Source organism: Salmo trutta, chromosome 30, assembly GCF_901001165.1.
Source record: "Salmo trutta chromosome 30, fSalTru1.1, whole genome shotgun sequence".
In the NCBI taxonomy this organism is placed as follows: Eukaryota; Metazoa; Chordata; class Actinopteri; order Salmoniformes; family Salmonidae; genus Salmo; species Salmo trutta.
This window is the reverse complement of record NC_042986.1, coordinates 11,752,698-11,780,109: the sequence shown is the minus strand read 5'-3', so window position 1 is coordinate 11,780,109 and position 27,412 is coordinate 11,752,698. Positions and strand designations below refer to the sequence as shown.

At 41.9% G+C, this 27,412-nt stretch overlaps 2 protein-coding genes across 9 annotated transcripts; one reads left to right on the top strand and one right to left on the bottom strand.

Moving 5' to 3' along the window:
• The first annotated feature begins 267 nt into the window (after positions 1 to 267).
• Positions 268 to 23,310, top strand: hipk1a (homeodomain interacting protein kinase 1a). Of its 7 annotated transcripts, none has more exons than XM_029722751.1 (18): positions 268 to 581; positions 1,077 to 1,849; positions 1,979 to 2,170; positions 5,197 to 5,378; positions 5,599 to 5,722; positions 5,930 to 6,049; positions 6,272 to 6,358; positions 6,564 to 6,745; positions 18,146 to 18,296; positions 18,427 to 18,631; positions 18,945 to 19,063; positions 19,318 to 19,446; positions 20,393 to 20,559; positions 20,993 to 21,130; positions 21,300 to 21,461; positions 21,679 to 21,881; positions 22,051 to 22,184; positions 22,326 to 23,310. In XM_029722751.1, exons 2-18 carry the CDS (start codon positions 1,079 to 1,081, stop codon positions 22,713 to 22,715), a joined length of 3,456 nt encoding a protein of 1,151 aa, XP_029578611.1. In that variant the 5' UTR covers positions 268 to 581; positions 1,077 to 1,078; the 3' UTR covers positions 22,716 to 23,310. The 7 variants fall into 7 exon arrangements, with proteins under 7 accessions (XP_029578611.1, XP_029578606.1, XP_029578605.1 ...); XM_029722746.1 differs by having other exon boundaries at positions 6,272 to 6,364; XM_029722745.1 differs by having other exon boundaries at positions 6,272 to 6,364; positions 20,390 to 20,559.
• A 1,558-nt stretch (positions 23,311 to 24,868) lies between these two features.
• Positions 24,869 to 27,412, bottom strand: LOC115167962 (coiled-coil domain-containing protein 42-like). Of its 2 annotated transcripts, none has more exons than XM_029722754.1 (7): positions 27,107 to 27,412; positions 26,814 to 26,919; positions 26,553 to 26,657; positions 26,233 to 26,433; positions 25,751 to 25,972; positions 25,388 to 25,552; positions 24,869 to 25,051 (listed from the first exon to the last, which is right to left on the bottom strand). In XM_029722754.1, the coding sequence occupies exons 1-7, from the start codon at positions 27,169 to 27,171 to the stop codon at positions 24,968 to 24,970; spliced, it is 948 nt and encodes a 315-aa protein (XP_029578614.1). In that variant the 5' UTR covers positions 27,172 to 27,412; the 3' UTR covers positions 24,869 to 24,967. The 2 variants fall into 2 exon arrangements, with proteins under 2 accessions (XP_029578614.1, XP_029578615.1); XM_029722755.1 differs by having other exon boundaries at positions 26,814 to 26,915; positions 27,107 to 27,232.

Below are 27,412 nucleotides of genomic sequence, written 5' to 3'. Positions count from 1 at the left end.
CTTCGTAGTTGTATAGAACGCGGCAATAATCCATACTTTCAACCACACTGACGGTCTGAAAGGTATGAAACTGTAGAACCGACATGTAAGTTACTTTACGCTCATAAAAAGGATGGAAGCATGATTACCGAGCAACATCAGAGCATGTGTGCAGCGTGTCACAAAGCCGAAACCTCGTGATTTGGCAAAGAGTTAGAGAAAGGCTTTCTTTGATTTGGACTAAAGAATTTGGGCTTTTATTTTGAAGGTTTCCTCATTACTATACAAAGTGGCGTCATCATTTGTGCTGCTGGCATAGTAATACTAGTGATGGATCATGGTCTCTCCTGGTGTTTTTGGAATGAGTTTGTCATTTTCTAGCTAGCTAGGTACCTCCAAATTATATGATGTCGTGTGATATCTCCGTAGCTAATGTTACTAGGATGTTCCGGTTGATGGTGTGAATAATGTCGCGTCAGAGGAGAGATCTTCTGCATGAATCTCGCCGTAGCTGCAGCTAGCTAGCACTTCGTTGGACCAAGAACAATGTGGCCTGCTGTTTCTGGAAAACGATCGGAACTGCAGGACTAAACCAAACACAGGTGACGTTAATCTGTTTTTGTTTTACATTATGTTATTTTCCGGCTGTTGACAACCAGTTTTCCATAACATTTAGCTAGCTATAGTTTCCTAGGCTGCTTGGCTGCTGCTTGGCTGCTGCTTTGTTCCACAATAACATGGCTTGAGCCGCTAGCAGAACACTGATGATCTACTACAGTTTGTAAATGTAGTTCACTTGGTATGAGTTGTCAATGTGATTTCATTTAAATTGATTTCAACTGTTTGATCTATTACAACTATGTAAGACAATTAGCTACTTAACACCAGCTGTCAGTTTATGGTGATTTTCCCGTGTGGTTCAGTTGGTAGAGCATGACGCTTGCAACGCCAGGGTTGTGGGTTCGATTCACACGGGGGACCATCATGAAACATTTATGCACTCACTACTGTAAGTGACTCTGGATAAGAGCGTCTGCCAAATGACTAAAATGTAATGTAAAATGCAATCATCTCTATTTGCCTCCCATTTTGTGTAGACATGGCTTCCGAGCTCCAGGTGTTCTCCTCTCCCTCAATCTCCTCCAGTGCCTACACTCGCTCCAAGAAACTGAAGGTAGAGAACAGTGTGTGGGATGTGAGCAGCCAAGTGGGAGACAACAACAACAACAACAGTTACTACCAGCAGCAGGGCCCCAGCCAGGGCAATGGAAACACATCCTCCCCCTCTGCATCAAGTTTCAACCCAGCATACAACTCCTCCAACTCCAACCAGGGGTATCCATCAACGGGGGCAGGCTCCCGGGAGCAGACGGTCGTACGGGCGGCAGACAGCACCGGCAGCGTCCGAGGACCACCTTCCTCTTCATCTTCATCCTCTTCCACCAGTTGCCTTGTCAAAGATGCCGCATCCTCCTCCCAGCCAGGCGACCTATACCAAAATCAGTACGGTAACAGCCTGAAGAGGAAGAGTGAGGAGGTGGACAGCAGTGACAGTGTTCAGATCCTGGAGGAGCTCTCGGCCCCTGTGCTCTCCAACCGCACCGCCGCTGGCGGGGGGACCACCACAGCCCAGTCCATAGCACATTCCACCTCCACCACTAAGAGTAGTAACTCCCACAGTGAGGGGGACTACCAGCTAGTGCAGCATGAGATCCTGTGCTCTGTTTCCAACAGTTATGAGGTGCTGGAGTTCCTAGGGAGAGGTACATTTGGTCAGGTGGCTAAATGCTGGAAGCGTGGCACTAATGAGATTGTGGCCATCAAGATCTTGAAGAATCATCCCTCATATGTCCGGCAAGGTCAAATTGAGGTTAGTGTTGTATCACTAAGCAAAAGTGACTTTCTTGTAAGCTTTAACCAAAACATTTTGTAAAAGTTTGGGAGGAAAAAGAATAATTACAAATATAATTTAACACATCTGCCCTTCTCCACTCGCCAGGTGAGTATCCTGAGCAGACTGAGCACAGAGAATGCTGACGAGTTCAACTTTGTGCGTTCCTACGAGTGTTTCCAACACAAGAACCACACCTGCCTGGTGTTTGAGATGCTGGAGCAGAACCTCTATGACTTCCTGAAGCACAGCAAGTTCAGCCCGCTGCTACTCAAGTCCATCCGGCCTGTGCTGCAGCAGGTACGATACAGTCCATTATATGCTTTATTATCCGTATGGGGGAAATTGTCTTGAACACTTTTTCAGTACTGCTGTTGACTGTATGCAAAATAACACAATACATTTTGCATTACCCACTTGACACATACATTGATACATATATTGCACGTTACCCATATCATACACATATCATACAGCCACATACATAATATATACACTCTCCTATGTATTTATTTGGACAGTGAAGCTTTACATTTTAATTTGGCTCTATACTCCAGTATTTTGGATTTTAGATTGAGTGTTTTTATAGGAGGCTACTGTACAGAATGTTACCCCCTTTTTTTTCTCCATACCTGTTTTACTGTTTAAAAATGAATGCACTTTAGTTATCTAGTCCCCCCATTTGAAGGTGTCATAAGTATTTGGACAAATTCACTTGAAATGTATCAAATGTTGTCAAAAGTTTCGTATTTGGGCCTCCCAAGTGGCGAATTGCAGTGCTTAAGGCGTCACTACAGCCAGTTGTACGGTGTTTCCTCCAACACATTGTTGCGGCAGGCTTCTGGGTTAAGCGAGCAGTGTGTCAAGGAGTGCAGCTTGGCAGGTTTGTGTTTCGGAGGACGCATGGCTCTCGACTTTCGCCTCTCCTGTGTCCGTACGGGAGTTGCTGCGATGGGACAAGACTGTAGCTTCCAATTTCCTATCATAAAAAAATAAAAAAAGTTTAGTATTTGTATTTTATAGTACGCAATGACTACATCAAGCATGTGATGCTTGGATGCATTTGCAATTTATTCAGGATTATCCATAATCATGGTAGCATCCACATTAATGTAGAAGTGTTCAGAAATATAGATTGTATTCTTATTTAAAGTAGAAGTGACTCCGAAATGACACAATGAATTATATATTATTCATTTCTATTGGGCACAAAATAATCTGAAACAAACTTTTAAAAGCATCCAGAAAGTTTGTAGAGTCACAAGCTTGATGTAGATTGCGAGATTGGAATATGGGACCAAATTGTATTTGTCACATGCATCGAATACAACCGGTGTAGGCCTTACAGTGAAATGCTTACAAGCCCTTAACCAACACTGCAGTTTTAAGATAGATAGATATTATATCTATCTATCTCATTTTTTAAAAATATCTTAACTGCATTGTTGGTTAAGGCCTTTTGTTTTAAGGGCCAAATTTGATTTGGTCCCATATTCCTATCTCGCAATGACTACATCAAACTTGTTTATATATATATAGATATAGATATATATATATAGATATAGATATAGATAGTGTGGTCTATAGCTTATCATGAGATACTTTACCTCAGGCGAGCAAAACCTAGAGACTTCTTTATTAATATTAGATTTTCTCCACCATCTGTTATTTACAAATAGACACAGACCGCCAACCCTTGTCTTTAAAAGAAAAATAAATACAAATTTAAGGGGTGGATCAGCTTAATATTGCGGAAAGATTGTTGCTTCCATCAATGTAATTGTCTGCATCATTTCCAATCCCCCATATGTATTTTTTTGGTAACTATATATATATATATATATATCTCCATATACATACACATATAGACATACATACTTTTTAAGAATATACCTTTATTATTCCCTGCAAACCCTACCCCCCCTTCCCCCAATTGGAGTAAACTAATAAACACTTAGGCTTCTACCTTCAGTTTATACATCTTATACACATTTCACAGACACAATCCATTTTTGGATTGTTATATTTTGTTTGTTTTTAGTCCTTCCTCTATTTCTGATGTCCATCCAGTTTGAATTCTATTTGTAACTGTGCTATTTCACAAAATTTCTGAACCTATATACATTTTATAGACCCCGTATGTTTTACATTGTTTATCTTGTTATTAGTCCCACCCTTCAGGTCCATTCAACCCCTATTTGCCATATATTTTTCAACTGTGCTGTGATGCTTCACAAAAGTACTGAACCTTTCTATTCTCATAGCTTCTACAGATTGTACATTTTAAAAATAAACATATTTGCTAAAATAATTATTATATTATTGATTGATTGACTATGGCTTTTCAAATCACTCTTGTCTTACCGGAGGCAGCTGTTCTATCTTGCAGATGGACCCAAAACCCAGCCAGCTGTATGTTATCCATGTCGTCGTTCAGCCACGACTCAGTGAAACCTAAGTTATTACAATTTTTTAATGTCCCGTTGGTAGGATATCCTTGATCGGAGCTCATCCATTTTGTTATCCAATGATTGCACCTTGGCTAATACGACTGATGCTAGAGGGGGTTTACTCACTTGCCTACGAATTCTCAGAAGGCAGCCCGATCCCGCCCCCCTTTTCTCCGTCTTTTCTTCACAAAAATGATGGGGATTTGGGCCCGTTCCCGAGAAACAGTATATCCTTCGTGTCGGACTCGTTAAAGAAAAAATATTTGTCCATTTCAAAGTGAGTAATCACTGTTCTGATGTCCAGAAGTTATTTTCGGTCATAAGTGACGGTAGCAGCAACATTATGTACAAAAATAAGTTACAAACAACGTGAAAAAATTCACAAAATAGCACAGTTGGTTAGGAGCACATAAAACGGCAGCCATCCCCTCCGGCGCCATTCTTACACACGGGACTGCAGGTATATAATGAGGCCAACCCAAGAACAGTTCAGCAATGACTAGATATATAAAGTGCATTCATTTCTAAAAGTTAAACAGATATGTATGAAAATACCCTAAAATAAAAGGTGTCATTCTGTACTGTTGCCTCCTATAAAATATTTTGTCTCAAATCCAAGATGCTGGAGTATAGAGCCAAATAAAAGATTTTAGCTTCACTGTCTGAATATTTTATTTTTATTTAACCTTTATTTTACTAGACAAGTCAGTTAAGAACAAATTCTTATTTACAATGACGGCCTACCCTGGCCAAACCCGGACGACGTTGGACCAATTGGGCGCCGCCCTATGGGACTACCAATCACGGCCGGATGTCATGCAGCCTGGAATAAATACGTAGGGAGTGTATATTTTTTCCTCTCTTGTGTGTCATCAGGTGGCCACGGCCCTGATGAAGCTGAAGAGCCTAGGTCTGATCCATGCTGACCTGAAGCCAGAGAACATCATGCTTGTAGATCCTCTCAGACAGCCCTACAGGGTCAAGGTCATCGACTTTGGCTCTGCCAGCCACGTCTCCAAGGCTGTGTGTTCCACCTACCTGCAGTCCCGCTACTACCGGTGAGTGTCTGACTGTCTCATGGGAGGCACAAGCATAGAAATAGAATTACTGGAACAGGCAAAGCCCATCAGACCACTGCAATTTATTTAAATGGGGATACTAGTTTTAGTAATTATATTTCTATGGGCACAATCTGAGTTCCCAGTAGCCATGGAGGATGTATTGCAGGCTCAATGTACAACTATGGACATGTCCAGTGGTTTGTGTGTGTTATTACAGGGCGCCAGAGATCATCCTGGGCCTTCCCTTCTGTGAAGCGATCGACATGTGGTCTCTGGGCTGTGTCATTGCTGAACTGTTCTTGGGTTGGCCTCTTTATCCCGGTGCCTCAGAGTATGGTCAGGTCAGCAGCAATTATTCTGTCAGTGAGACAATACACTGTCATCCATCGTTGACATTTATTTGTTTCTTTTATTTTGTAGTTATACAGTATTGTATTTTATCTAGCATTTTATGCAGCATTGTCTTTAATGCAATGTGTGTTTGTTTGCATTATGAACGCTGCTTTTTTAATACAATCTCTGATTTGCATTTCCCTTGGTTGCATCAGATCCGGTACATTTCCCAGACCCAGGGCCTGCCTGCTGAGTACCTCCTGAGTGCAGGCACTAAGACCAGCCGCTTTTTCAACAGAGGCCCTGACTCCAGTTACCCCCTCTGGAGGCTCAAGGTACAGTATGTGGCAACAGAACATCTCAGGGTTGTTGATATGTACATATTTTGTTCATGAGTGTAGCTAGGTCTATATGATACAGTACTTTTGGTAGCATTTTATTACTAGTTGTAACTAGTTTCCAATTTATTACCATATTATTACTCCCTTATTATGTGCAGTAATGTATAGTGTTACTGTACATAATAGTTTTCTGCTGTATTTTGTTTTTGTCTGTAGACACCTTCAGAGCATGAGGCAGAGCTGGGGATAAAGTCAAAGGAGGCGAGGAAATACATTTTCAACTGTTTGGATGACATGATGCAGGTGAGGGTGAGCAGGTTACCATTCATTCTATTAAATAGCTCACTCCTGTCATTGATGTCTTAATGTTTTTGTATTATGCTAATAAATTGGTTTGTTTCATGTCATAAATGTATTTGATTTCTTCAGAGGAGACTTAATGTTTAAATTTGAGTAATTTAGCAGACATTCTTAGCCAGAGAAGGCAACTTTCTGTGTTTTGTTGCAGGTGAACATGACTAGTCTGGTGGGGACTGACGTCCTGGCAGAGAAGGCTGACCGGAGAGAGTTTATTGATCTGCTAAAGAAAATGCTGACGCTGGACGCAGACAAACGCATCACCCCCATGAAGACCCTCAACCACCCCTTCGTCACCATGACACACCTGCTGCACTTCCCTCACAGCTCACAGTAAGTAGAGTCAGGACTATGGCTGTTGCGGTGACCGTATTACCGCCACACCGGTGGTCACGAGTCATGAAGGCAGTCAGATTCTGGTATTCAGCACTCTATTGTCCCTCTAATCACTCTGACTTCAATGCAAATGTATTCGAAAATTGAATCAAACACTTAATGAGAGCCCATGAGCTCATGTGCAACATTTCTATAGGCTATGCAATTGCGATAGAAAACCGAGTGATGGCCGCTAATAAAAAGAGGAGGATCCCATCAGCTTTCTATTGGCTAGGCCTACTATATTTATTTCTCAACTTTCCTTATATTAAGCACATTGCTTATTTACAACAGGAGTATAGGCTACCTGGCTGGGAAAAGCGACCTCCATTCGCTATGTAAGTGCATAGATGACATGCATTTTTCCCACGCTGCCCCTGTTTTGATACAGGTGCATGATAATGGTCCATTCTAAATCAAAACAAATGTCACACGTATATGTAAAGACAAGATAAAAAATAAAAAAAAGTCTGATGGGTGACAATATTAGCCTAACACTTGCGAATTATATATTATCATTTGTGAATGATGCCAAGCATAAGAAACGATACCTTTTTTTTGGCAACTTGTTCGAATTATAGTTGCACACCTTATGTAGCCTAGCCCATGGGCCTATATGTTTTAATAAGGTTTGTATCACAACTAAAATGAGGGCTTGGGAAGAAAAAGTATGTGAACCCTTGGATTTAATAACTGGTTGACCCTCCTTTGGCAGCAATAACCTCAACCAAACGTTTTCTGGAATTGTGGATCAGACCGTTCAGGATGAATTTTGGACCATTCCTCTTTACAAAACTGTTACAGTTCAGCAATATTCTTCGGCTGTCTGGTGTGAACCGCTCTCTTGAGGTCATGCCACAGCATCTCAATCGAGTTGAGGTCAGGACTCTGACTGGGCCACTCCAGAAGGTGTATTTTCTTCTGTTGAAGCCATTCTGTTGTTGATTTACTGCTGTGTTTTGGGTCGTTGTCCTGTTGCATCACCCAACTTCAGTTGAGCTTCAATTGGTGGACAGATAGCCTAATATTCTCCTGAAAAATGTCTTGATAAACTTAAGTTAATTTTTCCGGCAATGATAGCAAGCTGTCAAGGCCCTGAGGCAGCAAAGCAGCCCCAAACCATGATGCTCCCTCCACCATACTTTACAGTTGGGATGAGATTTTGATGTTCCTGTGCTGTGCCTTTTTTTCCTCCACACACAGTGTTGTGTGATCCTTCCAAACAACTCAACTGTAGTTTCATCTGTCCACTGAATATTTTGCCAGAAGCGCTGTGGAACATCCAGGTGCGCTTTTGCAAACTTCAGATGTGCAGCAATGCTTTTTTTGGACAGCATTGGCTTCTTCCGTGATGTCCTCCCATGAACACCATTCTTGTTTAGTGTTTTACGTATCGTAGACTCGTCAACACCAATGTTAGCATGTTCCAGAGATTTCTGTAAGTCTTTAGCTGACACTCTAGGATTCTTCTTAACCTCACTGAGGATTCTGCACTGTGCTCTTGCAGTCATCTTTGCAAGACGGCCACTCCTAGGGAGAGTAGCAACAGTGCTGAACTTTCTCCATTTATAGAAAATTGGTCTTACTGTGGACTGATGAACATCAATGCTTTTCGAGGTACTTTTGTAACCCTTTCTAGCTTTATGCAAGTCAACATTTTGTAAGCTTAAGTCTTCTATCTCTTTTGTTCGAGGCATGGTTCACATCAGGCAATGCTTCTTGTGAATAACAAACTCATATTTTGAGTGTTTTTGTTTTTTTTATAGGGCAAGGCAGCTCTAACCAACATCTGCAATCTCATCTCATTGATTGGACTCCAGGTTAGCTGACTCCAATTAGCTTTCCGAGAAGTCATTAGCCTAGGGGTTCACATCGTTTTTCCAACCTACACTGTGAATGTTTAATTATCTATTCAATATAGACGAGAATTATTTTTTTCTTTGCGACTTAATGAAGATCAGATGAAATTTGATGACCAATTTATGCAGAAATCTAGGTAATTCCAAGGGTTCACATACTTTTTCTTGCCACTGTATATGCTTTGTGTCATATACAGTGTCTACTGGTATCATTTTCAATTGAGAACATATATGTATAAAACATTAAGAACAGTCTCAATTCGTCGGGGCATGGACTCTACGAGGTGTCAAAGCGTTGGACAGGGATGCTGGCCCATGTTGACTCCAATGCTTCCAACAGTTGTCAAGTTGGCTGGATGTCCTTTGGGTGGTGGACCATTCTTGATACACACGGGAAACTGTTGAGCGTGAAAAACCCAGCAGCATTGCAATTCTTGAAGCAAACCGTTGCGCCTGGAACCTACTACCATGCCCCATTCAAAGGCACTTAAATATTTTGTCTTGCCCATTCACCCTCTGAATGGCACACATACACAGTACAGTCCATGTCTCAATCGTCTCCAGGCTTAAAATTCCTTCTTTAACCTGTCTCCTCCCCTTAATCTACACTGATTTGAAGTGGATTTAACAAGTGACATTAATAAGGGATTATAGGCTGACAAGTTGAAGGCTATGTCATGGAAAGAGCAGATGTTGTTCATGTTTTGTACACTTCGTGTATAGCTCAACATGTAAACAATGTGTGAGTTTAGCTATTCTCTGCTTTAGATGACAGATGTCCATAAGGCCAGTAATGCCATCCTACTGTAGGCCTCTGGATGCATTGGCGATGCATACCATTAGATAAGCTGCAAAAGGGATTCGCATAGCTCATTTGTATTTATTATGGATTCCCATAAGCTGCTGCCAAGGAAGCAGCTACTCTTCCTTGGGGTCCAGCAAAATTAAGGCAGTTTATACAATTACATTTTTATTTTTTTAACTTTACAATACATTCACAGATTTCACAACACACTGTGTGCCCTCAGGCCCCTACTCCACCACTACCACATATCTACAGTACAAAATCCATGTGCATGCATGTGTCTGTGCCTATGTTTGTGTTGCTTCACAGTTCCCGCTGTTCCATAGGTGCATTTTTATCTTTAAAAAAAAATTTTTTTTATTTAATTTTACTGCTTGCATCAGTTACTTGATGTGGAATAGAGTTCCATGTAGTCATGGCTGTATGTAGTACTGTGTGCCTCCCATAGTCTGTTCTGGACTTGGGGACTGTGAAGAGACCTCTTGTGGCATGTCTTGTGGGGTATGCATGGGTGTCCGAGCTGTGTGCCAGTAGTTCAAAGAGACAGCTTGGTGCATTCAACATGTCAATACCTCTCATAAATACAAGAAGTGATGAAGTCAATTTCTCCTCCACTTTGAGCCAGGAGAGATTGACATGCGTATTATTAATATTAGCTCTCTTTGTACATCCAAGCCAATTGCAATTTTCCTAAGTCCCTTTTTGTGGCACTTGACCACACAACTTAACAGTAGTCCATGTGCAACAAAACTAGGGCGTGTAGGACCTGCCTTGTTGATAATGCTGTTAAGAAGGTAGAGCGGCGCTTTATTATGGGCATACTTCTCCCCGTCTTAGCTGCTGTTGTATCAATATGTTTTGACCATGACCGTGTACAATCCAGGGTTACTCCAAGCAGTTTAGTCACCTCAACTTGCTAAATTTCCACATTATTTAGTTGAGGTTTAGGGTTTAGTAAATGATTTGTCCCAAATACAATGCTTTTAGTTTTAGAAATATTTAGGACAAATTAATTCCTTTCCACCCACTCTGAAACTAACTGCAGCTCTTTAAGTGTTGCAGTCATTTCAGTCGCTGTAGTAGCTGACATGTATAGTGTTGAGTCATCAGTGTACATAGACACACTGACTTTACTCAAAGCCAGTGGCATGTCAGTTGTAAAGATTGAAAGAAGTAAGGGGTCTAGACAGCTGCCCTGGGGAATTCCTGATTCTACTTGGATTATGTTGGAGAGGCTTTCATTAAAGAACACCCTCTGTGTTCTATTAGACAGGTAACTCTTTATCCACAATATAGCCGGGTGTGTAAAGCCATATAACACATACATTTTCCAGCAGCAGACTATGATCGATAATGTCAAAATCCACACTGAAGTCTAACAAAACAGCCCCCACAATCTTTTTATCATGAATTTCGCTCAGCCAGTCATCAGTCATTTGTGTAAGTGCTGTGCTTATTGAATGTCCTTCCCTATAAGCATGCTTAAAGTTTGTCAATTTGTTTATTGTAAAATAGCATTGCATCTGGTCAAACACCATTTTTGGTTACCAGGCTGATTGGTTGGTTATTTGAGCCAGTAAAGGGGGCTTTACTATTCTTAGGTAGCTGAATGACATCCTAGTAGGCTTAAATTGAACATATGGCAAATAGGAGTGGCAACATCGTCAGCTATTATCCTCAGTAATTTTCCATCCAAGTAATTTTCCATCCAACTTCTTCTACACTCACTTTACAGAATTCAAAATTACAATGCATGTCTTTCATAATTTGGTCACATTATATACTTGGATGTGTAGTCTCAGCGTTTGTTGCTGGCATGTCATGTTTAAGTTTGCTAATCGTTCCATTATCTGTTGGTTTTGTGATGAATGATTCAATGAATGATGGAGCTGAGTTTGCCTTTTTTCCCAACATTTCATTTAAGGTGCTCCAAAGCTTTTTACTATCATTATTTGTCATTTATCTTTGTTTCAAAGTGTAGTTTCATTAGTTTAGTCATATGATTTCTCAATTTGCAATAAGTTTACCAATTGGTTGTGCAGCCAGACTTATTTGCCATTCCTTTTGCCTCATCCCTCTCAACCATACGCTTTTTCAATTCCTCATCAATCCAAGGGGATTTAACAGTTTTACAGTCATTTTCTTAACGGGTGCATGATTACTATTATTTGGCCATGCTGGTCATTTATGAACATTTGAACATCTTGGCCATGTTCTGTTATAATCTCCACCCGGCACAGCCAGAAGAGGACTGGCCACCCCTCATAGCCTGGTTCCTCTCTAGGTTTCTTCCTAGGTTTTGGTCTTTCTAGGGAGTTTTTCCTAGCCACTGTGCTTCTACACCTGTATTGCTTGCTGTTTGGTGTTTTAGGCTGGGTTTCTGTACAGCACTTTGATATATCAGCTGATGTAAGAAGGGCTATATAAATAAATTTGATTATTAGTAAGGAATAAGCAATTTCATAAATGTGTCAAGTGCAGCATCTGTTTTCTCTTCATTACATACCACGGACCAACATATTCTTTATATCAACAACATAGGAATCACTACAAAACGTATCATATGACCTCTTATATACTATATTAGGCCCAGCCTTTGGAACTTTGGTTTTCCTAGATATGGCTACTGTTTTGTGATCACTACATCCGATGGCTCTGGATACTGCTTTCAAGCAAATTTCTGCAGCATTAGTAAAGCTGTGATCAATACGGGTTGATGATTTCATTCCTGTGCTGTTTGTAACTACCCTGGTAGGTTGACTCATAACCTGAACCAGGTTGCAGGCACTCATTACAGTTTTAAGCTTTTTCTTGAGTGGGCACCTTGATGAAAGCCAGTCAATATACCTCTGTTGAGATCACGTACATTATCAAGCATTTCACACACGTTATCCAGATACTGACTGTTAGCACATGGTAGTCTATAGCAGCTTCCCACCAGAATGGGCTTTAGGTGAGGCAGATGAACCTGTAGCCATATTACTTCAACACTATTTAACATGAGATCTTCTCTAATCTTTACAGGAATGTGGTTCTGAATATAAACAGCAACACCTCCACCGTTGGCATTTCCATTTTTTCTGTAAATGTTATAACCTTGTATTTCTACCACTGTATCATCAAAGGTGTTATCTAAGTGGGTTTCAGAGAGAGTCCGAATATGAATGTCATTTGTTACTAGCAAATGTATTGATTTCATGAATCTTGTTTCTTAAGCTACATATGTTAACGTGGACTATTTTGAGCACTTTTCTTCTGGGATGCTTACTTGTTTTCATTGCTTTACTGGGAAGCTTACCAGAAGAAGATATGCTCATGTTATTGCAGGGTGAGCTGCACACAGTGGACTTCCTCCTAGGGCACACCGCCTCAGTGCTAAAGGTGTAAATAGGGTTCATAGGCACATGATTACCACCTACAGGATCAGCAGAGGCCTTCAGGGCAGTTAGAGGGACATGAATTAGGTTACTTACTTTGTGTCTACCAATGCCCCTGGTGTAATGTACATTTGCTGAAGCATTATGACAACTCTGCGTCACAATGGTAGGGATTAGCTGAGCTGGCTTTGAAAGGATCCAGGAACCCTCATTATTTGGGTGGATCCCATCTTCTTTATAAAACGTGTTTTGTTTCCAAAAAGGTATCGAAAGATTGTCAACAAAAGTTAAACCCATTGAGCTGCAATTGTCCCGTAGCCAGCTATGAAGCGAATGAACGCTTTAGCAGGATTCTATGCCACGATTCGAAGAGGGCACAGAGCCAGATATGATGGGTCTTTTTGTTAGTGTCTAGCAGAGAGTCAATCAGCTCTTTTTAAAATCCACTTTCAACTGTTCAGAGCTGCCCTTCATAATGTCACTAAAACCCACATGGACTACAATAGTACATTCGGGAGCAGCTTAGTAATGTCATTTACTCCGGGATAGGACATTTCTTACCATGGAGCTGCTCATACAGTGCATTTGGAAAGTTTTCAGACCCCTTTTTCCACATTGTGTTACGTTACTGCCTTATTCTAAAATGGAATCTGTTTTTTTCCCCTTCATCAATCTACACAAAATATCCCATAACGTCAAAGCAAAAACAGGTTTTTAGAAAGTTTTTTTTGCTAATTTCTAAAAATAGAAAAAATATAAATATCACATTTACATATTTACATAAGTATTCAGACCCTTTACTTTGTTGAAGCACCTTTAGCAGTGATTACAGCCGTCTTCTTAGGTATGACGCTACAAGTTTGGCACACCTGTATTTGGGGAGTTTCTCGCATTCTTCTCTGCAGATCCTCTCAAGCTCTGTCAGGTTGGATGGGGAGCGTTGCTGCACAGCTATTTTCAGATCTTTCCAGAGATGTTCGATCGGATTCAAGTCCGGGCTCTGGCTGGGCCACTCAAGGACATTCAGTGACTTGTCCCGAAGCCACTCCTGTGTTGTCTTGGCTGTGTGCTTAGGGTCGTTGTCCTGTAGGAAGGGGAACCATCACCCCAGTCTGAGGTCCTGAGTGCTCTGAAGCAGGTTATCAAGGATCTCTCTCTACTTTACGCCATTCATCTTTCCCTCGATCCTGACTAGTCTCCCAGTCCCTGCCGCTGTAAAACATACACACAGCATGCTGCTGCTGTTACACCCCTGAAAAAGGGGAGAAATAATCACGAGTGTGATACGGTATTGTTTCCTCAATAACCTTTAGTGCAATCATTTTACAAAAGTAACACATTTTACAGAACAACAGATCTACAGGAAATAGGTCGTTTTGTAGGGTACAAGGCTTATTCAAGTCACAACAGTATACACTGTAATTCACGGAAACATATACTAATTTCAATATAACTGTCAAGCACAAAGCTTTAACTCAGTAAACCATAACTCAATTTATCAACAGTCAATAAAGTGTTTGAAAAACCATTATACAAATAACACCGCAAAATATCTTATTAATTAACAACGCACATGTTCATTCACGATCGACATAAAATGGCAGCTACTCTCAGTACGAAGCTAGCCTTTGCTGCAACCGAGCAGGGCTCATATTACTCTCTGCAAACTTAACTCTAACTTCCTCAAGATGTTACTAAGACACACCTTAAACACTCTTGACATGTTAGCGAGTTATTACATTTAAATGACTCTGTTTTATCATCAATAACGTACCTGAAAAAGGGGAGAAATAATCACGAGCGTGATACGGTATTGTTTCCTCAATAACCTTTAGTGCAATGAGGAAAAACCCGCGATTTCCCCGCGAACTTGGATGGAGACCAGAGCAATCTCAGGCTCATAGATTAAGAGCATTTAGTAGATCACAGATTAACACTTTTCCCCTTCAATTAGGCACCACAAAATAAAGTAATCAATATAATGTTTACACATTCCTTTTACAATTCTTACCCTTTGTACGCTTGACGGATTTTAACTTAACATTCATAGAATTGTGTTATCAATCTCTATCAACTAGTACTGAATGCATAATCTTTTTAACCTTAGATGTTTTAAGATCCTCACATACTATGAACTTACTAATACTTTTTAATGTATAACAGGCTATGAGTATTTCCTTTCACACTGCCACCACCATGCTTCACCGTAGGGATGGTGCCAGGTTTCCTCCAGACGTGACGCTTGGCATTCAGGCCAAAGAGTTCAATCTTGGTTTCATCAGACAAGATAATCTTGTTTATCATGGTCTGAGTCCTTTAGGTGCCATTTGGCAAACTCCAAGTGGGCTTACGTGTGCCTTTTACTGAGGAGTGGCTTCCGTCTGGCCACTCTACCATAAAGGCCTGATTGGCAGAGTTCTGCAGAGATGGTTGTCCTTCTGGAAGGTCCTCCCATCTCCACAGAGGAACTCTAGAGCTCTGTCAGTGACCATCGTGTTCTTGGTCACCTCCCTGACCAAGGCCATTCTCCCCCGATTGCTTAGTTTTGCTGGGCGGCCAGCTCTCGGAAGAGTCTTGTTGGTTCCAAACTTCTTTCATTAAAGAATGATGGCGGCTACTGTGTTCTTGGGGACCTTCAATGCTGCATACATTTTTGGTACCCTTCCCCATATCTGTGCCTCAACACAATCCTGTCTCGGCGCTCTACGGACAATTTCTGTTTGGTTTCATGGCTTGTTTTTTGCTCTGACATGCAATGTCAACTTACATAGACGGGTCTGTGCCTTTCCAAATTATTTGTAATAAATTTGCGAACATTTTGAAAACCCTGTTTTTGCTTTGTCATTTAGGTATTGTGTGTAGATTGCAGATGATAATAAAAAATAAAAAAAACAATTTTAGAATACCAAATTATGATGTGTATTATATTACATGTTGGATCACTAACTTTTATATTATTGTGTAGTTTACCAATAAAATGGTCTGACGGTGATGTGGACATACTCTGTATTCATATCCTGCAAGAAAGAAATGCTCTCATTGAAATGATCTCATTACAATACATTTTTATAGAAAGTTAGCAAAAATAGATAAGTTCTTGCTACCGTGGAAAGGAAAATACCTGTCTATTTGTGATTTAACTCTTTAGTCATATCCCAGTTTACCTATTTGCTTATGGCCTTGTCTACATCTAGCGACTTGTTTTTAAAAATTATATTAGCAAAAAATATTCCCTTTTTATTAGGAACGGCAAGCCAGATTTATATAATGAATTTGAATTCGGAGGGCAGAAATGATTAAATATTAAAGCATTAGACCTCTCACTAAAGGCATCAGTCATTCAAAAGTTATACTTAAATCCAAACTTGTTCTCTAGCAGATTAGTAAGTATGCCTCACCCCATGTTCAAGAATGGCCGTTTTCCCTTTATTCAGATTACAACCTCTCACTTTCGGTTATTTGAAAATGAAATAATCTCCAAAATATCACAATTTTAAAACAAGCCATAGGAAGTTGGTTGCAATTTCAGTTTAATCCACCAGAAAAGACAGAACAAATATTACAACATATTATGGTTAAACTCAAATGTTTTTTTTTTTTTTTTAATCAATTAGTGTGTATATATTTTTACCCCCTTTTTCGATCTTGTCTCATCGCTGCACCTCCCCAACGGGCTCGGGAGGCAAAGGTCGAGTCATGCATCCTCCGAAACCTGCCAAACCACACTTTATGACCAAGAAGCCAGCCGCACCAATGTGTCGGAGGAAACACCGTTCAACTGACAACCAAGGTCAGGAGTCGCTAGAGCGCGATGAGCCATGGAAATTATTATACAAAGTTCTTGCAACCAATAGAATGTTTTGTGTGTGTGTTTTTTATTTATATATATATGGGGGATACAACCATCCCAGCTCTGCAGATTGTCTCTTCGCAGCAAAATCATTAGATCATTTATTTTGGTACTGTTGATATGTAGCTTGTTTTTGGTGCATGTTCAGGAATGGCTGAAGAATTGCAACATTTACCTGGAGCTAAGTCTGCAAATAGCGCTGCTGGGTGATTTTAAAAAGTCAAAGTCAATTGATCAATAATAAAATACTTTTAGCAAAAATGTTTCTTTAATTTACAATCTGTAGAAACTATGAGAATAGAAAGGTTCAGAACATTTGTGAAACAGCACAGTTGAAAAATATATGGCAAATAGAAATCAAAACTGGATGGTGTTCAGAGATAGATGGGAGGGGTTGAGTGGAGCTGAAGGGTGGGGCTAAAAACAACAACATAACTAATGTACAATACTGTGTCCGTAAAATGTTTATAGTGTGTCTAGAAGCCTAAGTGGTGTTGTCCAATAGTTTACTCCAATAACGGAAGGGGTTAGGGGAAGGTAATAAATGGAAATATATATATATGTATATATAAAAGGGGGGATTGGAAATGAGGCAGACAATTACATTGATGGAAGCCATAATCTATCTGCAATATTAAAGCTGATCTACCCCTCTTCAAGATATTTTCAGTGGTAGCAAAGCACAGCCAGCAGCCATGTGGACGTCCTGAATGGAGAGAAGGAAAAAAGTGTTTGTCACCAGAACGTTTTAGAACATGTTGTGACGTTTGACTTTACCTGCGTCATCCACTGTCAATTAATATAAATCGCAGACTGTTGGCAACACTTAAATGGCCACTTGAAACTAGCATAGCAACAACTACCTGGACAGAAAACAGTGACGCACATTACACATAGCTCCCCATCTATGAGCGCGTTGGGGGAGGGTTCTTGAAATGTAACATCCAATCAAAATCTTCCTCTTCCAGCGGACCATTCAAACAGTTTTTGTGATACAAAATTCTCCAGACCTTCAAGGGAGACCTGACAATAATTTGATTTTTGGAGGTATGGCAACGTGAGACTAGGCATACTGTTAGCAGTGCGGTTAAGGTTTCGGTTAGGTTTAAAATCTGATTCTAAGATATACATTTTAGAAGTGGGGGGGGTTAAGCCATAATTGTGACTTTCTGGCTGTGGTAACTAATGACAGACAACCTTTTAAAATGGCTGTGGGAAAAAAAGAAAATATTTCAGCCAGTAGAAATGTGGGTCCATTTGTGGACAACATTCTAACTTACTCAACCTTTACGATCTATTTGATTTAATATAAAACATTATGGCATAGAGCACTTACACACAACAGTCCAGGATTAGGACAGCTTTGCAAATCTTGTTTTTCTCTTTTATGATTTTCCGGGCCTCTCCTGTTTACCTTTACTCCTTTAGAGTTACATGTCCCTTTTGATAAATATTATTCTTTTTCAGTGTGAAGTCATGCTTCCAGAACATGGACATATGCAAGCGCAGGGTCAGCGCTTTCGAGAGTGGAAAGAATCTGTTTTCTAGCAACAACAATCCCAGTGCAGCTACAAACCTCACTGTTACATTTAGCAGCCAGCTCAACCAGCACAACCAGGTGAGAAACGAATGCCTTGTATTGTCAGACTTTCTCAGGATGTCCTTTCAACGCGTAAATAAAGTGTGAAATTTGACAACACATTGTGATTGAATGGTTGGTTATGTCATGTTATCCCCCACTGTGTCAGATGGCGTCCACCGGTGGCCAGTCACTGTCAGTGAGCAGCAACGTCCCTCTGCTGAACTACCAGCCAGGCCTGTATCAGCAGGCTACTATCAACATCCCAGGTCTCCCCCAGCAGAGTGTCCCTCTGCAGACCAGACCCACCCAGCTGTGTGGCCAGGCTGAGCCCTTCCAGCAGACTCTCATCGTCTGCCCACCCACCATCCAGGGTGAGCCGAGCAGAGAATGAACCGTATGGAACAGGGTTACAATGTTAGAACAATAGTTTGTTTGCCTCTTGTTGCGCCCGTATGAAGACCAAATTCATGTCGCAACTAAGTAAATCTGTTGTAATGTGGGAGACAACTTTCAGTGGGACATGTTGTCGTAACCTTATGTGATCAATTAACACGGGATGATCTGAACGTCATAATTTTGATTCCGCCCAATTGTCTTAAAATAGCTGTAATGTCTGTAATCTGCTTCTGCAAGGCTGTATATTCATTACATTGCAACTAATCTACCTTCTTCATTTCTTTGTAGGCCTCCAGACGTCCGGTAAACACTCTGGTTTCCCAGTGAGGATGGACAACGCTGTTCCCATGGGGCCCCAGAACCAGTCCACTCAGCCTCTACATCTCCAGCCTGGAATGCTCACACAGGTACAGCAAGACTGACTGCTGCATGACCACCCACCCACAGCCTGACTCCATGTTTGGAATCCTATGAATAACTTGAGTGTATCTCACCAGAGTAAAGACAGGATTCATCACAACGTGTTAAACCTGTTTTAACGTCCTCTCCTTTCTTTGGGAATCAATCTCAGACTCTGGTGAAGGGATGTGGCGATCAGATCTGTCCCCCATGTCTAGTTATCTAACCCCTACACTCGTCCCTCAAACCTCCTCCCCACCAGGCCTCCTGCAATCCTTTGATGGTAGCCACTCTGCACACCCCTGTGGCAGGAATGGCCCCTCTGTATTCGCTGCCCCTGGGCTGTGGGGCTGGAAGGCCTGGCCTGCTGGATCAGAGCTCCACCATGCTGGTAAAGCACCAACACCACTCCTGCTACCCCGTTGCCCCCGTCTCCCCTGTACCCCTTTCTCCCCCTGACACATTTCAGGGGTGTGCAGAGCATGGGATGCATGTGCTGCTGCTTACTACAGTCTGCGCTTTTGCTTGCAGCGTCTCATCTCTCCCTTTCTCTTCCCTTTCCAAAAAGAAAGCTTTTGCATTATAATACAGTGGCAGCTGAAGTTTCCGGAAGTCTTGCTGAAATGTAAATAAATTCAACCAAATGTAAATGTGCCCTTCATCGCTGCAACCTTGGGAACTTGCTGTTGATTCAAATTATTAATGCCGTTGCTTTGGTCCTGGAATCATGCAGCAGACATGAGAAATGTCAGCTGGAATGCTGCCGCTTGATTATCTGTCATGTTTCTCTTAATAGATTCGTCTGAGTTCCAGGTCTTAAACCAGTCTTTTGAACAGACCTTCTCAGTTCTACAGGACTGCCTTCCAGGACATGTGTGCTTGGCTTGAGAGCATGAACTGTTTTCTCTTCTGCCAGTTGGAGTTCCCATTTTAATAGTGTTTTGATTTTCATTCCTATTTCTTTCCTCAGCAGTAACTATTGTTTAGGTCATGCTTTGGACGTCTGGGGAACAGAGACCGGTTACTGGATGTTTATTTTTTCCCAGTGTATCTTTCTCTTCTGAATTTGATCTTGACTCAGTGGGGGTGTGCTGGATGCCTCTAACTTTTCAGGTGTGACAGGAGCAGACGCCGAATCATGTCTGTCTACAAACTGCATGTGCTCGTCATGCACCTGCATTCTGTGGTGGTCTGACTGTCATACTCACATTTAGCACAGCATTTTTCTATTTCTCTCAAAACAGACTGTTCAACTTGCAATTAATTTCAGTATTAGTTGTTCGAGAAGCAAACCTACAATAACTGTATTAATGTCTGTGTCTGTGTGTGTGTAGCAGGGCTGGCCAGCAGGGACCCAGCAGATCCTCATCCCCTCCACGTGGCAGCAGATGCCAGGCATGGCCCTTCACAACCCCAGCCAGAACCAGACACTGGTCCCTGACTCTCCCATGATAGCCCCTCTCTCTGGTGGAGACCGCTCAGGACAACAGGCCTCACACCGGAGGTGAGTACTGCAGTAGTGTCCCTCTGGGCTCAGTCACTAAGGCCATATTTATTTATTCTTTACCTTTTATTTAACTAGGCAAGTCAGTTAAGAACAAATTCTTATTTTCAATGACGGCCTAGGAACAGTGAGTTAACTGCCTCAGGGGCAGAACAACAGATTTTTACCTTGTCAGCTCGGGGATTCGATCTTGCAACCTTTCGGTTACTAGTCCAACGCTCTAACCGCTAGGCCACCCCATCTCACTGACCAAACAGCAGAAAGTTAGAGTAATTTCAGAGGAAGCCCTTATTTGATATTTATGCAATGTTTTGGTATCTAGGTTACAGTATGTGGAGACATTAGTTGGTTCAGATAGCTTCCCACTTATGCTAGTGTGTTGTACTGATTCCAATAGGCTAGGGAAGCTAATTCCAACTTGTTGTGATGCCAGGGGTCGTCATGGCAGTCATTACGATGGCATCACGCAGCAGGACCTTGCACTGGGGCGTCAAGCACCCACGGCCCCCTCCCAAGCAAGACCCCAGCAGGGGAAAGGGTGTAAGGCTCGACATGCCGACAGTAGGGCCAGGTAACTTTCAAACCCAAAAGCCACTTTTATACTATTCCTCACCATGTATGTAATTTATGTGAATCAGTGAGCGCTTTATGATTGACCACATTTAAATCTTTACATTTTTTAATTACATTGAAACATCTCAGTATACTTTACATTAAAAAGGAGCGCTGCCCCTTTGCAGGCCTGTGTTGTCGCTGGAGCAAGCTGCCTCTGTGGTCTACAACACCCCTGCCTTCAATGGTGATCCAATCGTCATCTCCGATACTCCCAGCCCTGCTGCCAGCATTATCACCATCCACAGTGACACAGAGGACGAAGATGACAGGAAGTTCCCTGCTGCCGGGTGAGGTCACATCCTGTGTATTCTCATGCATCCATCTAATGTGTGAATTCATGAGACGCTGCTGTTTTAAGTAGCTGAAACCAGCACTGTGTCTGACCCTGGCTTACAACCCCTTTGGGTATGTGTCATGTCTCTCAAGGGGTTGGGTTGAAAGCACAAGATGTATATCTGTTTTCTGAAAATAAAACTAAAGTATTCTTTCACTTTTCTGTCACAGCTCTGGTGTTAACCAGCGAGCCAATGTGATCAGCTGTGTGACGGTGCACGACTCGCATGACTCTGACTCGTCGATCAGCAGTCCCCTGAGCCCCAAGCGCCTTGCCACCAACTCCTCCTCGTCCCAGTCCTCCTCCAAGTCCCTTGCCATCATCCTGCCCTCAGTGAAGACTCAGTCTGGGGAGAGCGGGACCCACAAATCAGGTTAGCACACACCTCCAGCCTAGTGTTTCCCCTACCATTGTATAGGTGGGGCGGCCTCTAGCTTTGTTGCTTTGGGAACTTTTGTGTACCACCTGCAACTTCTCACACTAAACTATTCTCACAGCATTAAGTATGTGGGATGTTTTTTTTTCTTGTTTTTGTTTCTCAGATCAACATGTTAATGTCTCTGGTAAGTGCAAGAAGGTGACCGCTCAGCAGTCCAGCACGGCAGGAGGGGCCTCCAGCTCTGATCGCCATCAGAGGGCCACAACTAGTAGATCTCAACCTCTCAACCTGAGTCAGGTATAAAGCGATATGGTTGACCTCACTTGTCACGTCTTAGGGTTTTTGTTTATCCTCTTCTTATTTCAAGTTAAGTCTCGGAGGCAGAAAGTATCTAAATGCGAGTAGCGTATTATAATGTAGAATTATATTCCTCCCCAGGTACAGCAGTCTGTGATGTCATCATCACAAGACAGAACAGGAGGCAACAGCAGCTCCTTGCGTCGTCAGCCCACCTACCCTCCTCCAGTCTCCTCCCACTCCTACCGCTTGCAAGAGGCTTCCTCCATCTTTACCTCTACCCCTAACCTGTACGCCTACCCTGCCTCTGCTGCCCTGGCCTCTGTCTCTCAGGCCATGGACCAGCTCCACGCCGGGGGCTCTTCTAGACACGCCCGGCCCAGCGGGCCCTACTCCTCCCTGGGGCTCCTTCATGCCCAGGGACAGTACCACCAGCAGCAGCTGGCGGCCCAGCCTTACCCCGTCCCCCGATCCAGCGCAGCGGCCTACCAGCTCAGCCAGAGGAAGCTCAGTCAGTACCCCTACCTGTGAGGAATAGAGGCTGCCATTAGAAATAGAATATCCTAGATTCTATTTCTGTGGAAAGAACAGCTATCTAGCCCAGCGGAAGACCAAATGGAGACCAAGACTATAAAGGCGCAGCACTGCACAAGTTTAGCACAGGCACTATGATACTTAAATACCACTGATATTTTTAAATGTGCAATTTAGTAAGGCCTCGTTTAGAATTATTTTAACAGCTTTGTTCGCAATGTCCTGATTTCAAGTGGTTAATATTTTTCATTCCCTGTTACTTAAATGAAATGCGCTTATCTGCAAAAAAAGTACTTTAAATATTTCTCCTATGTAAAGCCAGTATTTTGCTATCTTTGTTTTTAGAATATTAAGCTTATAAAAGCACTAACCGTGTGTCCTTTGTCGTTACCATGACATTTTATTTCCATGTACTGCCGCTAATCAAATTGTACTAGAATTATAAGACGGTCCCTTTTAATTTATTTGTTTTTTATCATTATTTTCAATGTCTACGTATTGCAAATAACGCTGAACAGAGTTTCTCTGTTTCATAAATGTGTTTCCCGTGTCTGTTGTAAAAGAATACAGATAAAATAATGACTTTGTCGACTAAATGTCACCTTACCTGAAACACTTCCCGACACATGTATACTCCTCTACGTATTTATTTGGTCAGTGAAGCTGAAACTTTTGCTTTGGCTCTATACTCCAGCATTTGAGATCAAATGTTGTATATGAGGCGACAGTACAGAACGTCACCAGGGTATTTTCATCTGTTTAACTCTTTAGAAATGAATGCACTTTATATATCTAGTCCCCCCCCCCCCCCATTTAAAGATGTCATAAGTGTATTATGGGGCGGCAGGTAGCCTGTTGGGCCAGTAACCAAAAGGTTGCTAGATCAAATCCCCGAGCTGACAAGGTCAAATCTGCCGTTCTGCCCCTGAACAAGGCAGTTAACCCACTGTTCCTAGGCCGTCATTGTAAATAAAAATGTGTTCTTAACTGACTTGCCTAGTTAAATAAAGGTTCAAATTACATGTCAAGTTTAGTATTCGGTCCCGTATTTCTAGCACGCAATGATTACATCAACCTTGTATGCATTTGCAGTTTGTTGTGCCCCCAATAGAAATGAATGGTAAATAATGTATTGTGTTATGTTGTGCCCTCAATAGAAAATAATGTATTGTTATGTTGTGCCCTCAATAGAAATGAATGGTAAATAATGTATTGTGTTATGTTGTGCACCCAATAGAAATGAATGGTAAGTAATGTATTGTGCCATTTGAGTCACTTATTGTAAATAATAGAATGTTTCTGAACACTTCTACATTAATGTGGATGCTACCATCATTAATGAATTGTGAATAATGATAAGTGAAGTTTAGAGGTGTAAAATCATATCCCCCCCCAAAAATGCTATTCCTTATTACTGTTATGGGGACATTATATGTATTCCCATTTGAACAAAGATAAAGTGCTTTCATTTCTAAACGGAAAAACATGTATGAATATACTCTCAAATAAAAGGTGACAATGTCGCCTGATCAACATGAGAACAAAGCCATATTAAAGGTTTCAGCTTCACTGTCCGTATAAAGACGTGGAGGAGTGCATTTTCTCCAGCATGTCACCAAAGCGCTTTAACACTTGATTCCACACACCAATCACGTGTTCATCTCATCACCACTTTAGGCCCCTGTAACCTGGTTAAGCCAACTCTTGGACTGAAAAGTATGTTCAATGGAGAATGCCTCCACGTCCAGGAAACCAGCCCCTATGTGTATAAGTACTTCTTAAGGATCCGTTTAGTAGGCTGCCTAGGCCTTATAAGTCAATAGTGTTGTTGATAGTTATGATCTTGTCATGTGGAATGATGGTGTATGTGAACTTGTTAATGTGCAAAGTAGAAATTCCATTGGGTATCTCAATCTAAGTAACCCCAGTCCATTAGACCGCATTGCAAATGGTGATATGTGTTGAATCCAATGGTGATTCATGAGTATATGAATAGCTGTTGGATGTAAGAGTGAATGGTTTGCAACATCGTCGTTCATACAATCTTACTAATGTGCTACATAGAAAACACTTTAATCAATATATTTAGATGAATATTGTATTATTGTCAACTGGTCAATCCCAAATCCCCCCCAAAAATACACTAGCCATGTCTCAAAATATCTTTATTTTTGATCTTATCAGTGCAATAACATAGTATAGAATCTCAACTTTCATACAAAACAGCTCTATTGATTGACGCGGATGATCTATCTGTGTCCGGTTGGCCCTGGCTGATCCGGCTTGTTCACCTCCTCCCAAATGCAGATCAGATCGGCTAGGAAGGTCTGGATCTGTCAAAATAGGTCATTAGTTATTATTGAAACACACTGGTCTAGTGGAAATGCCCTCTGAATACCTGACAGAGTTGATGAATGAGTAATAGAGGATTCACAATTTATGAAAATGTCTAGTCAATATATGATATCCACTATATATTCTGGCAGATGAAGGAAATCCCTGTGATCAGAGACCAGTTGATTATGCATCAGAGCACAATGGTCACATATCAGGATGCTAATCATTTCTACCCCCCCCCCCCCCCCCCCCCCCCCTCCTCCCTATGATGCACTGTGCGCTGTGAGTTCATGAGTAATAATGAGTCGTGAGATAACAGTAGCCTAAAGTACCTTCTCCAGCTGCTTAATAGTGTCCTCTGGGGCAATAGGTGATTCCCCAGTGTCTTTCGCCCTCTTGCACACACACTGGTACAGATTAAGAGTGGCCATCTTGATTGTGCCCAACAGCAGTGTCTTCTTGGCAGCTGTGTTCTGAATGTGGGCCCATCTCGATTCCTGTATATCGAGAGAGAAATGTTCATCCTTTGATCAGACTCTTAGTTCCCTTTGAGGACACCTAGGGCTGGTGTCCCGAACACAGACTGAAAAGGGGAGGTTCAGGACTAGCTTTATTAAGCTGTGTCTGGGAAACTGTCCCTCAGAGATCAATCACTGTAAAATACCCATAGGGAGCGTGATCATCTCATGTCTCACCCAGATCATGCCCTCAGCGCGGGCCTTGTCCAGCTGGCTCTGTAGCTGGGCCAGAGTGTTGTTGTAGTGCAGCAGGGTGTCATTGCTCTGCTCTGTGAAGCGGGCCAGCTGGGCCCGGACGTTCTCCGTGCTGTCCTGGTTCTGCTGGGTGGTCCGCACCAGGTCCTCTCGGGTCAGCATCAACGTGTCGTAGCGAGACATCACCTGTCTGGCCTCCTGAAACTGAGATGCACAAAAGGAATTCCAAATCAACCCCTAACCCCTACGGTTTAGGCTCTTGTGTAGACCTAAGAGGATTGGACAGGTATCAGCAATATGGTTACAATATTCCACCTGGCTTATCACAGGGCAAGATGGAACCACCAATATATTGCTTAGAGCTATCCAATCTGGTCAGATACAAGTGGCTAGGGATTGGTTTGTCTGTGAAGGCCAGTCAAATCACACACTACCTCAGAGTTCTAATCCTTACTATGACCTACCTGTTCACTGGCCTGTACCACTTTATCCAGGTAATGGGGGTATATGGCATTCTTCTGCACTCGTTTCTCCAGACGGTCCCTCTCTTTGACGAGAGCTTTCATCTCCTCCTGGAGAGTGAGCAGGTCCACCTTCTTCTGATTGGTCAGTTCCCTCTCTCGGCCGGCCTTCCTAACAGCACGACATCGTTTCACCTCGTTCTCCTGAAATGAGATCACGGAAGAGCATGACCAATTCATCTCAAAGTCTGACTGATGGGCAGACTACAGGACGGGGTCCATAGTTTAGTCTAAGAAGTGATGTTCAGAAGCTATGACAGTACCTTCAGAAAATTGTCAAATTTCTGCAGATATTCCTTCATCTGGCCCTCCTTCTCTATGAGCTCATCCTTGCGAATTCTCAGGGCTCTGAGAGTCGACTCAAAATCCTGAAACCCAAACAGAATGTAAAGTGAGACCATATCATACAGGAGGATTGTGTGGAGACTTGACTATAAGGATTGTACTAATTCGTCATATAATTTTATTGCCAGGAATTGTTGGTTTGAGGTACAATGAGACAATTTAAAAAATAAGTATTTCACCTCTCTTTGCAGCGTCATAGCATTGTTGACCTCCATGGCCTCCCGTCTCTTCTGCAGGAGACGGGAGGAAGGGGCCAGCATCTCATCTGCTGCGGACGTGGCCTTCCTGTCAAAATGGTCAGTGGGGATTGACTGTCTTATTTCTTAACATAAACCATGAGCCTTCTGCTAATGATAATGTTGTGTTTGGGTAGGGAGAGGAAAGTAATACATTAATGGAACAGATAGAAGCTGCTAACATTTTAGGACAAAGTTCCTTAAACGTCTAGGTTACATGTCATATTTTTACTCACAATAGCTGGTCTCGAAGGTTCTTGCCAAAATATATTTTGAAATAGTCTGACAAATTTACAGACATGTTTATAATCTAATAATAATATTTGGTCATAAATAAGAAATTTGATTTTTCAAAGCCTAATGTTATTGTTTTGACTATTTCTGTGGGTGGCTGTAGAAATCCAATGCGGTTCACAGAATTTTGAGTCAGAAAATAACAATGGTCTCATAGCAACTACTACAAATAAAAACAAAATGAGGGACATGAATTGCCTGTTTTCTGGCAAGCTCCACTCATGGCAAGCTCTAAAAAGTTGTACAAA

Coding starts and splice junctions, on each gene's coding strand:
- hipk1a (XM_029722745.1), top strand. CDS start 1,079: ATGGCTTCCGAGCTCCAGGTGTTCTCCTCTCCCTCAATCTCCTCCAGT. Junction 5,723..5,929: donor GTGCCTCAGAGTATGGTCAG/GTCAGCAGCAAT, acceptor TGGTTGCATCAG/ATCCGGTACATTTCCCAGAC. Junction 19,447..20,389: donor ATCAGAGCTCCACCATGCTG/GTAAAGCACCAA, acceptor GTGTGTGTGTAG/CAGGGCTGGCCAGCAGGGAC.
- LOC115167962 (XM_029722754.1), bottom strand. CDS start 27,171: ATGTCTGTAAATTTGTCAGACTATTTCAAAATATATTTTGGCAAGAAC. Junction 26,434..26,552: donor AATTTGACAATTTTCTGAAG/GTACTGTCATAG, acceptor ATCTCATTTCAG/GAGAACGAGGTGAAACGATG. Junction 25,553..25,750: donor GCGCTGAGGGCATGATCTGG/GTGAGACATGAG, acceptor CTCGATATACAG/GAATCGAGATGGGCCCACAT.